Source organism: Oreochromis niloticus, linkage group LG15, assembly GCF_001858045.2.
Source record: "Oreochromis niloticus isolate F11D_XX linkage group LG15, O_niloticus_UMD_NMBU, whole genome shotgun sequence".
NCBI lineage: Eukaryota > Metazoa > Chordata > Actinopteri > Cichliformes > Cichlidae > Oreochromis > Oreochromis niloticus.
The window spans coordinates 21542134-21553943 of NC_031980.2; the positions used below are offsets into that span (position 1 = coordinate 21542134).

An 11810-nucleotide genomic window follows, 5' to 3' on the forward strand; every position below is an offset into this window, starting at 1 on the left:
ACACACACACACACACACACACAAACACTTACGGTCCATATCAGGGGAAAACAAGCGGAAAACGTCTGACGAATCGATTGAAAATCTGCCAAATATCCCCACCGCCCGCCTGAGGGAAATGAGCCTCTCCCCAGAAAGCTGGATTTCATTTTTTTTAATTCATCTCCCAGGCTCGCTGTGTTTGAGAATTAAGGCCCGGTAATTAAATGAAGATACAGTGTGAAGGCTTGTTAGCACCACAACCTGAAAACGGTGTGTGATGGGGCTGACGTATGTGATCAAAATGAGATCTGATTGTAATTTGAAGTTACTGATGTTGGCTCATAATTTGTGTGGATTTACACAATTTGTGATCTCAAAGTGTTTGAAAGAAGTCGTTTTCTCCTCATTTTCTTGTTTGTGCTGAAGAAAAAGTGAAAACAGCAACATAGTTTCATATGATAGATGATATTTTCACATTTTCTTTATCAAACTCTTCTATAGGCTGTTGCTAACAGGCATTGTTGTGTGTAAAAGCACAAAAATGCTATTTTAATTCCCAGATTATAACTTTGTCTAAATTTGTAGAACCCAAAGGTAAAATTTAGGGAGTACATTTCATCTATGTCTGTGTAGGTTATAGGTAATCTACAGAGATTAGAAAGAAAAGCAACTGGACTTCTTTAAATTTCTTCTTTAATTTCATCTATTATCATGATTTAACACCATAGAAGTCACTATTGTTTAGCTCAGAGTGAATGGAGTCAAACAACTGAGTTGTTTAATGAATGAAAGGAAATTCAGGAGAAGCAAATTTACAATTTCTTCATCTCATACAAAAAAGAGACCAGCAAGTGCACACAGAGCTAACAACCACAAGTATTTGAAGTGTTTTAAAAGAAAAGTTTGTTGTGATTATGCCAGACCACCTTTATGTAATGTGCATTGTATTAATAATAGTGTGAGTCTGGAAAATATTTCAGGTTTCAAGAGGTCTGTAAAAGGAAAAGTTCAACTTGAGGATGTAAACTTGTGTTTGGCCTTCATTACTTTTGTCCCCTATTTACATGATTTACAATATTTAACTATGCAACTCTGTGATTATCAGCTAGAACAACCTTGTGACTCAGAGTAAATAACATCTACTCTGGATTTCTTTATATTCTGGTTTCACTGGTATAAAAGGTGAGCTTTTACTAATAATCCTGTGAAGGTTCAGCACCATAGACAGCTCCCCCACCCATTCAGTCTGACTTTAAAGACATTTTTCATGTTCACAGCTTCTATTTAATCTTCAAAAGTCATTTCTTTGTCTAATTTGGCCAAAGCAATACTTTGCTTTAGATCACAGCCTGGTCAAAAATAAAGTTTTAACTTCAGTCAGGTGAATGTGAGCTGAATTAATGCTGATTTATTGTCTTTTACATCTTCTTGCATCACTTCAGTGCTTAGTTTCTGCCCCTAATTCACCTCTAATTCTTTCATTTAAACTTCTGAAAGTGAAATAGCCCTTCAGCAATGCAATGCAGGGAGACAGACTCTTCTCAGATTTTTTACATTACTTTGATTCTTTATTCATATTTAAGAGAGAATTTAAGGCAGTGCGGGTTGCAAAGGAAAACATAATCACGCACAACCAGAACAAAATAATTCTGATAATATAAAAATAAAAAGTTGGGCAGTTTCCTGAATCGTCCCAGAAAACCCACACCTATTGACACTTTCCTCCTTTACCCCTGTGAGTTTACCTCATCAAACTTGATGACCCACCGAGGATGGAAAAGAAATGAAGCTGTAAAAAAATCACGTCCTTTATTCTCCGTCCATCACAGCTTCCCCAGCTGTCCCTCGGGACTTCTGTGCTTTGCGTCTCGATAGTTGTCCGGTTTCCAAAGCGCTATCTGTGCTCACATTGACGTCAAAGGAGCGGGCAGGACGTATAAAACCCTCCGGTCCCCTCCAGTCTCCGCTCACAGGGACTTTTCAGACTCTGCTGAATCTCACCGGCCGACCGCAAAGTCCAGCTGCAGCATCTGGAGACAGTAAAGTAAGAACAGCAGTTCTTTCATTCAGTCTAAAGTTTTATTCATCGTTTAAACTTTTTAATAACCCCGCAGTGAGATGCTCGTCATCTTATGCGCTTTAGCTTGAACAATTTTTGGCTACAAAAGAAAATGTCGCCATTAAATATTATTTTGCTATTTTGCAATTTTTAAGGTTCAAGTAAATGTTCTAGAAGATTTAGGTTTTCCATCAGATTGACAGATAACATTTCTTTTGCCTTTGGAGCGAACATGAGATTTTACATCTGCCGAATCACGACCCAAACTAAACTTTAAAGTTTTAAAAGTGTATGAATGACACGCTTAGCTCAGAGAGAATGTAAATAAAACGCAACATTTCCAAGATACACTGTGAAATGTACTTTTAAACCTAAAGGTCTGAATGTGCTTGCAGGACATGAAGCCAGTCTCCCTTCTCCTGCTGCTCTCCTCGGTCCTCCTCTCATCACACCTCCGTCCAGCCGCCGGCAGACCGCGCACCTTCCCTGGCTGGATGGATGGCAGCGGTCGCCTCCAAACGCAGCACCTGGACGAGGTGCTCCTCAGAGCGGCTGCCGCTGGGGACAACACCGCCTCCGATCTACTGGGCGAAAACATCATGAGGTTTCTCCAGAGGAGGAACCCGGATCGTCTCCACCTGCTCCCGCCAGAAGAAGACAGCGAGGAGGCGGAGGAAGCGGCGATGAGGACCGCGGCGCAGCTGCTGAAACGCAGCGAAGAGCCGCCGCTCTCCATCGACCTGACCTTCCACCTGCTGAGGAATATGATCCAGATGGCCAAGATGGAGAGCCAGAGAGAGCAGGCTCAGCTCAACCGCAAAGTGCTCGACGAGGTGGGGAAGTAAATCTCTGCTTCTTTTTGAAAATGCCTCCTTAAAAGAGCCCAGAAGCTGTATCAATATTCCAGACCTCTGACATTAGTTTCTGTTCGTGCGCCTGCCTTCCTCTCCACATCATTTTACGCACAGTTGGTGCCATTTTACGCATCACAGCAGCTGTCATTAAAATGTAAAATGTTTTAAGTGTTATTTAAAGACATTGTTGGAAGATATGGAAAAGGACCTCTCAGACCCCCTCTCATCTTCAAACACACACAATCCTCTTAATCTCTGGACTTGTGGTGGACTCGTGGCAAAAAGGGAAAACCCTTGGATATCAAGTCGTTTTCACTCTTTGAAGTATTGGATGTGGTTTGACTTGGAAATCAACACTTCTTTATGAATTTATGTCTAAAATAAGTTGTTTAAGCAGTTTGTGTGTATGTGTTGTAAGCTTAATGTTTTCAGAAAGACTAAGCTGACCTGGAAATCTATGAACCCACTGAGAAGTGCTTTAGTTTGACCTTTGAATGCTGTAGATGTGACAGATTAAAAGAAAGAGTTTATGGTTGCTGCCAGCCACAAATTTTCAAAATGTGTATTTATTTATTTTTAGTTAAGTTACATTAAATAAATAAAGTAATACAAATGCATATTCTAACAATTAAAGCCAGATTCATTTAGATTATTTTAAGCAAACTACATGTTTGTACAGAGCTGTAGAAAATGTATCTGCTTGCCCAAAGTTAAATTTCTGTTACTGTTGAGAACCAGAGGACAAATTTTCAAACTTATTTTCTGTCAGCCCAGCTTGCTTGTATATCATCACTTTGTCTCTTGATCAAGCTCAATGGACAGATGGTTTTTGCCTTTTACATTCATTTTCCCCCCTTTCTGTCATTTTTCTTTGAGCGGGAGCACTATCACCTGTACTGTATCTACTGTAGCATGGTAACCTACAAAAAACAGAAAAAGGAAAAAAAAATGCTTAATTTTACTGTAAACATTCATGTCTGACACCAGTCTCTTTGTTTTAGCAAATGAAAAAAAAACAAAGCTTTTTGCCATTTATATTTTGTAATAAAAAAGTTTGAAATAAAAGTGAATGCCTTTGATGTTGTTATTGTTGCCATCTATGTGTGTGTATTGATTATAAAATACAAACTCCTACTCTGATGAAGTGTCATCAAGTGTTTTTTTACAGCTGATCATTTCCAAAGTCAAGAGTGAAAGAAAGATGAAAATTGTTCCTATAGGCAAATGTAACTGGAGTCGAGTTCAGATGATTCTCATGATCATTCACTAGCACCACCACCAAAGGTTAAAACTTTCAAAGCAAAGTATTTAAAAAATTTTCCTCTTTTTTTTTGCAACCCACCAACATCCTCTAGCTGACCTTAATCAGACAAAATATGTACACTGAACTGTAAACATTAAACCATCAGACTTTGCTGAGGACATTATTTCTACTCTTCTTATTTTATAATTGAGCTCTCTTCTTGCTCCACCTTCAGGAAAAGCCAGTTTCTCAGAATTACACATTTGTACAGGCTGGAATTTTCCTCAGCATATTCACTGTCCACTTTATATTCTTACAGTAGTTTAGGGCTATTTCCTGCCTTCATTGGGCAAAGGGCAGAAATGGGCAGGTTCATTGGTCCATAGAATGATTATGAAACAAGTGGCAGTCAATTTTCCTCCCTGTCTTGATATTTCATCTCCTTGTGATTACTGTGCAGCACTTTATGATTATTTTTGATGGATTTGCATCTCTTCATAGTCTTTTTTTTTCATTTATGGAAAATTTTGCAGAAGATTGCATAGGCCCACCCTAAACTTTTCAGTCATGAGGGCGCCTTAGTTTGAATTCAAATGACCTCCATTGATTTTTCTCTGATGCCACTCCAATCCAAAAGCCTTACATTTGCATTCAGCTTTTACTTTCTGGTTTAGGTCCAATACAAGGAGGCTTTGTTTGGGAAGCTTGTTTTCATTAGGCCTTAACCTGGGACTGTGTTCAAGGCAGAAATTCAAATAAGCAAATTAAGTAAAGTTTCAAGTACTGAAATAGAACAGCTGTTGAAGGACACCAGCAAAAATGTATCAATAAAATTGGCAAACAATGTATCATCATTTTTAAGTAGTTTGTTATCTCCTCATAGGAACGGCAGCTGACTAGGCTCAGGCTTGATAGAAGTGACAGTTAGTGGAGTTGTGTCCAAGTTGTTGAACATGAGAAGACAGAGAAGAAACAAACACAGAAGTGAAAATGGCCTCTGGGTCCTGTGTTTCTATGACTCAGTCCATACTGTGGGTGTGTGGCTGATTTTTCACCAGCTGTCTGCGTGAGTGTGTACATTGTGCCTCACAAATGCCATCGCACCTCACTTTGTGCATCAAAGGAAAGACGAACATGTATCGTCCTTCTTTAAACTCTGTTAATGTGCTCAAGTAGAAAATAAGGCCAACAAGCATTTTTACTTATTTTAATTATGAAGTGATGCTAAGTCATGTATTATTTTGTTTATGATGTAATAGATATTTTTGGTCTGAACAAATACTAATAATTGGGTCTGGTGAAAAATTCCTGTCATTTTTTAATTAATACATGCATAAAGTTTTTAAATTCTCATGTATCTGGGGTCATATAAACTGAAATCAGAGTAGTCAGGATGTAGATTATGTGTGTATAAAAAAACAGCTGTATAACAGTACTTAACATCACTGAAACCTTGGACAATAGTTAAAAAATGTGGTTAATTTTTAAAAGACCTTTCTAAAAAAATACATTTGCATACATCAGATAATAGTTAATACTGGAAAAACTAGATGAACAATCCATTAGATGGTTACTGATTGATTATCTGGAATCAGACAAACAGGTGTTCAACAAGGATCCATTCTTGGACCTCTTTTGAACTCCACACACCTAAAAACCCATTACCTCAGCCAAGAAAAGTTGTAATGTACATTTTTATGCGGATGGCACTGTCCTACATGGCCAGTGTTTCCCACATATAGACCTTACTTTGGTGGTGTACCCACATATCTTAAAATCACCCCTTATGCATATTTGGCATCTCATCTCTGTCCAATGACATGATGACATGAATGACATCATCTGAATTTACTAATGAGTAATTTGATGATTCAGTATCATTATATTATTTGTCTCTCACATTGTTCTGGAGGAATTTTCTCATTTACACTTCAGTTCAGTGAGGTTTGTGAGCATTCACTTACACATCACAGCATTTCTACCGGGATGAGGTCTGGGCTTTGACTGGGCCACTGCAACAATTTTTTTTCTTTCTTTTTTCAGCCACATCTCACATTTCACCCTAAAAAGCTTTGGAACTTTGGAGTCCATCTTTAGTTAAATGACTGCAAGGTACCGAAGCTTTATGGCTGCAAAACAACCCCTCCACCACTGTGCCTGACAGCTGTATTTGTGCTGTTGTGCATTATGGCCAGATATTTCTACTTTGGTCGGGTCTGTCTAAAGAATATTGTTCCAGACGTTTCGTGTTTTGTTTAGATGCTACTTTGCAAACCTAAGATTTTCTGTTTATTAATATATGTTTGTTCATTTTTACTCTTCTGTAAATCATCATTGAGTTTCTTGAATTCACTGTACAAATGAAAATAATAAAGTTATTAATATTATTATGCGCAGAAGCTTCTTGCTGCAGTGCTTTGTCCCCTGGTTCAGGAAATATTCATTTATTCTAAATGAATCCATATAATACACAGACCTGTTAAAATGCACAGTAAATTGTATTAACATTTATTAATAATAATGTGAATCAAACAAACTGATGATCTACAGTGTGTGTTGTTGTATGTCGATACAGAAATAGAAAAAGTTCCATATCTACCTTAAGTTGGAATGTCTGACTGTCCTGACCACAAAAGCTAATATCCAAAAACCATCAGGTTTGACCCAGAAATGCCAATCATGGACCCGCCGATGAGAGGAAAACAGATCAATAATGTATTTTTGACCAAAGCCTTAAAAATTGAAAATATTGTTACAAAAAAAAATCAATGCATTGGTTGGTGTAGGAGAAGCATGATCATTAATCTCTCAGAGCTGACTCACTGTGACCTGGCTTGAACCAGTGAAGGAGGGCTGACTGATGCTGACGTCAAAACCTGCAGTCAAGGTAAGAAAATGTAAAATCATGGAGTAACTTTTGCCACCAACTTTGAAAGTTCTCCTTCCAGTCGCCACCATCCTTTTGTATCTCATGATTCAGTCAGTTCACCCTACAAAAAAAAAAAGCAACAACAAAAAAACAAAAAACTGTGGCTTTGTTCAAAATTTCTAGAATTTATTACACAATATGAAAACACATCCACATCTACAAGTCTTTCTCCAAACATGAAACAGTGTTCACATGATAATCAGCCATGCTATTATGATCCTAAGCTGTATTTAGGTCAATGTGTGGCTAATTGTTATTATTTTTTATTGTGTTTTAGTGCTTTTGTAACTTGATTATACATTTGTTTAATCGTTTGACTGTCATCACTTTAACGTTTGTTGCCATTGCACAGTTATACTTTGTACAATGGCACATTAAAATTCTGGTACTGTCTCACATTTGCTAAAAGAAAGACAAGCAAATTACAACAAATAAATACTATGTCTACAAAATATATATATACGAAATGTAAAATATGTCCAATAGACATAGTATCTATTACATCTAGAGACACATTTGTGCCTTTGGTTTTCTTTTTTCTGTTTAGAAAGGCTTTGAGTCTGCCAGGCACTCCCACAGGCATCCCAGCTGCCAAAGGGTGAGAGGCTGGGTACACCTTGAACAGGTTGACAGTCTATCACAGGGCTAATTAACTTCTACTTCTTCTTTCAGCTGTTTCCTTCAGAGATCGCCACAGTGGATCATCTGCCTCCATCCCAGCCTTTCCTTACCACCCTCCTCTGTCACACCAGCCCTCTGCATGCCCTCCTTCATTACATCCTTGAGTCTTCCCCGTGCTCTTCCTCTTTTCCTCTTGCTTGGCAGCTCCACATCCGACATACTTTGTCAAATAAAGTATATTCACACTACCCTCCTCTGTAAATATCAAAACCTACTTAACGTTGCCCCTCAAACTTTGACTTCAAATGCTGAACCTGAGCTGTCCACTCATTTTTAATCCTGTCCGTCCCGGTCACTCCCAGCGAAACACTTATCCTGTTCAGCTTTGCCCCCTGCAGCTCCTGTCAGTGCCACTGACTCCAAAAAATTACTTCAGCAGGTCTCACTACCATCTTGAAAACCTTCTCTTACACTCTTGCTGCTATCCTTCTGTCATAAATCACCGCCGACACTCATCACCCCAACCGGTGTTGCCAAAGTGCCTGCTCATAGGGGTCATATGATTGTTGGGTTTTTCTCTGTATGTATTATTGTAGGGTCTACCGTACCATTTACCATAGTTTATTTAGTTTTAATACAATATAAAGCGCCTTGAGGCGACTGTTGTTGTGATTTGGTAATGTATAAATAAAACTGAATTGAACTGAATCTCCACCCACTCCATCCTGCACTCTCTTCTTCATCTGTTTCTTTGGATGTGTGACTCCATGTGTTTGCATCTGCAACAGATTTATTCTGTCTCACTTCTACTGATATTCATTCCTCTACTCTTCAGAGCACGCCTCCACCTCTCCAGGCTTTCTTCCACCTGCTCTTTACTCTGACTACAGATCATAAAATCATCTGCAAACATCATCGTCCACTCCTGACCTCAACTATCAACCTGTCCATCACCATCATAAACAAGAAGGGGCTCTGAGGCAATCTGTAATGTAATCCTCACCTCCACCTTGAACCCATCTGTCACTCCTACTGCACACCTCACCACCATCCCACTGTCCTCAGACATATCCTGCATCACCCTCAAATCCTTCTCTGTAACTTTAAAAAATAATAAAAATTGATAATAAAACATTTTAACTCTACTTTGAACTATAAACATCTTTGCATGGTCCAACGGCAAGCTATTTGATAAATGTTGAGATATTTTGGTCTGAACCAAAGTGGTGAATCAACCAACATTCCCACCCATGGAGCAAATGTCTTTAATCATCCTGGCTCTGGAGGCTTTTTATGTTAAATTTGGGCAATTGTTGGACCAGTTTCAGCCCCGGATTAATACACATTTGGTGCTCTAGTGGGTATTTCCGGCAGCATTGCTCATTGATGCCTTTTTAATAGCTTTTGGAATGCCACAGAAGAATTAGATCTCTCAGAATTGGGATGCACAAAGAGTATTTTTCTTTAGGAAAATCAATTCTTTGTTGGTTTTGTTTCATATTTACCAGTGACGATATGAATGATCATTCATTCTTTAACTAAAAAGCAGCAGATAAAGCATCCCTGCTGATATCTTGTCATTTACATACTTAAAGACAGTTTGTTCCAGATATTAACAAAATCATCTATTGCTGTATTTCCAGGTTTAGGACATATACACACACATTTGGTCCCACTGACTTTAATCTCGACTGTGTTTTCTCTTACAATTTACATAACATTTTGAAAGCTGTACTGCAGTATTTGGAAAGATTTAATCCTGAAGAAAACACATGGAAAAGACTTTTTTCCCCTTCCCGCCCACAGCACAGAACACAGTGCTAAATCCACTGGATGCATTTCCTGTGAGTTACACACACACAGATATATTTACACACAATGCATTGGCTTCTTCTGCTGAACAAAATGATGTGGGAGGCGAGATACGTGGCCAAGTCAGTCCTCCCTGCATCTGCTGCTGCAGGAGGAAACACAGAGGTACGTAAATGTGTGATTTCATGTGGTCTTTTATGTCCGAGGATTATGGAAAACATCTATTTGCATCTCTGTGGGTTTTTTCCCTCCCTCAGGACTGCAGGGACCTCAAGTACAGAACAAAAGACAAATATCGTGAGATCAGTGTCACCATCCCACGTCTGAACAATCACCAGTGACTCTCCAACTGCTCGGCCTCATGTTCCTGTACTCCACGCATACGCAGCATGGATGGAGGAGGAGGAGGACGCTGTTGTTGACTGCAGCCTTTTGACTGAATCAGCATAAACACACTGACGAGGGGAATCCTTCACGCTGTTTTATGTAAGTGGTCTTGTTAGAGATGTTTTCACACATCCCCTCTGTACAGGAACAAGAACCTCCACAAACAGCCTCTGACATATTTGCACTAATTCTGTCAGAAGTGATCAGAGATGTTTTTCTTTTCTTTTGCATTTGCAGAAATTTCCAGAGTTTCTGCACTTTTAACCTCAAACGACCAAGATTTCATACAGGAATTCTTTCTCACTGACTCTGTTTGCGCTTCCTTTATCTACAGCAGGTATGATACAATGTTTTTATGTTCAGTAATTATAGTTTTAATGCAAACACGAGTTAATCTAATTTGTCATATTGGGCATTAAGTGTCTGCCGCAGGGTTTCTGCAGCATTTAATTCTTCTAGTCTTGCTCTGTTTTTCATCGTTCTCTCCTTAATTTAGCCATTGCAAATTTACAGTCTGCTGCTGAAACCAACAATAAGCTTCTTTTAAATTCTGATAAAATTAAGGTCACTGCGTCACATAAATTATTCAGCCTACAGTTCATATTCAAACGTTTTAACGTTACAAAACTGAAACTATTATCTGTTTGTCAGAAATATTTTTCGGATTCTGGTCGGATATCAGACTCACAAAAAAGGAACCAATCATGTTTCTTTTCTGCTACGTCTAAGATCATTGTGAGATGAAGAGTGGACTTGATTTCCTGTGTAGTCCTTTAATATAAACCACAACCTCTGTTTTAAAACATCTTTATCACCTAAAACAAAGACACATTATGATTTCTAGCAGAGGTTTCTATATTAGACAGTAACTTATAACAATTATACACTACCAGTCACAAGTCTGGACACACCTTCTCATTTAATGGTTTTTCTTTATTTTAATGACTATTTACATTGTAGATTCTCACAGAAGGCACCAAAACTATGAATGAACACATATGGAATTATGTAGTAAATAAAAACCTGTGAATGAACTCAAAATTTGTTTTATATTTTAGATTCTGTGATTACTGCTTTGCACACTTTTGGCATTCTTTCAATGAGCTTCATGAGGTAATCACCTGAAATGGTTTTCCAACAGTCTCGAAGGAGTTCCCAGAGCTGCTGAGCACTTGTTGGCCTCTTTGCCTTCACTCTGCGGCCCATCTCATCCCAAACCATCTCGACTGGGTTTAGGTCAGGTGACAGCGGAGCCTAGGTCATCTGACGCAGCACTCCATAACTCCCCTTCTTGGTCAAACAGCCCTTACACAGCCTGGAGGTGTGTTTGGGGTCATTGTCCTGTTGAAAAATAAATGAAGGTCCAAATAACGCAAACCGGATGGAATGACATGTCACTGCAGGATGCTGTGGCAGCACACCTCCTCCTCCATGCTTCACGGCGGAAACCATGCATGCAGAGAGAAGGCCAAGGCTTTGCAGCGCTGTCAACAAAGCCAAGAGTGACTACTTTGAGAAATCTAAAATGTAGAGTTATTTAGAGTGTTTTTTTTTAATCAATTTTTTCTTTGCTTCATAATTCCAAATATCTCGCTTCATATATGAGAAGGTGTGTCCAAACTTTTGACTGGTAGTGAATATTATAATAATAATATCTTGCAACTGCAACAGTCAGTACCCCTTGTACAGCGGAGAAGAATTTTAAAATTTCATATACTCTCCTCCAGCACACTGAAAAAAAATTGATTTGTACTTTAATCTGTAACCCCCGTCTCTCCACAAAGATGGTGTTTGGTTTCAAACTACAACTATCAAATTTCCAACATCTAAGAGTTCAGTTTCTGTAAAAGCTCAAAACCTTTGATTTTGAATGTTATCAAAAAGCATCATGACTAGCATCATTACCAGAACAACCCGAGTGTT

General features: G+C 38.6%; 1 protein-coding gene and 1 long non-coding RNA gene across 2 annotated transcripts; both read left to right on the forward strand.

Annotated features, from left to right (window-relative positions):
• Window positions 1–18: 18 nt before the first annotated feature.
• uts1 (urotensin 1) lies at window positions 19–3960 on the forward strand. Its single transcript, XM_005464808.4, has 2 exons — window positions 19–2026; window positions 2437–3960. The coding sequence occupies exon 2, from the start codon at window positions 2440–2442 to the stop codon at window positions 2884–2886; it is 447 nt and encodes a 148-aa protein (XP_005464865.1). The 5' UTR covers window positions 19–2026; window positions 2437–2439; the 3' UTR covers window positions 2887–3960.
• A 5563-nt stretch (window positions 3961–9523) lies between these two features.
• On the forward strand, window positions 9524–10224 carry LOC112842533 (uncharacterized). The gene is made up of 3 exons (XR_003214342.1): window positions 9524–9665; window positions 9758–9986; window positions 10125–10224. It is a non-coding gene; the product is annotated as an uncharacterized LOC112842533 (long non-coding RNA).
• The last annotated feature ends 1586 nt before the right edge of the window (window positions 10225–11810 follow it).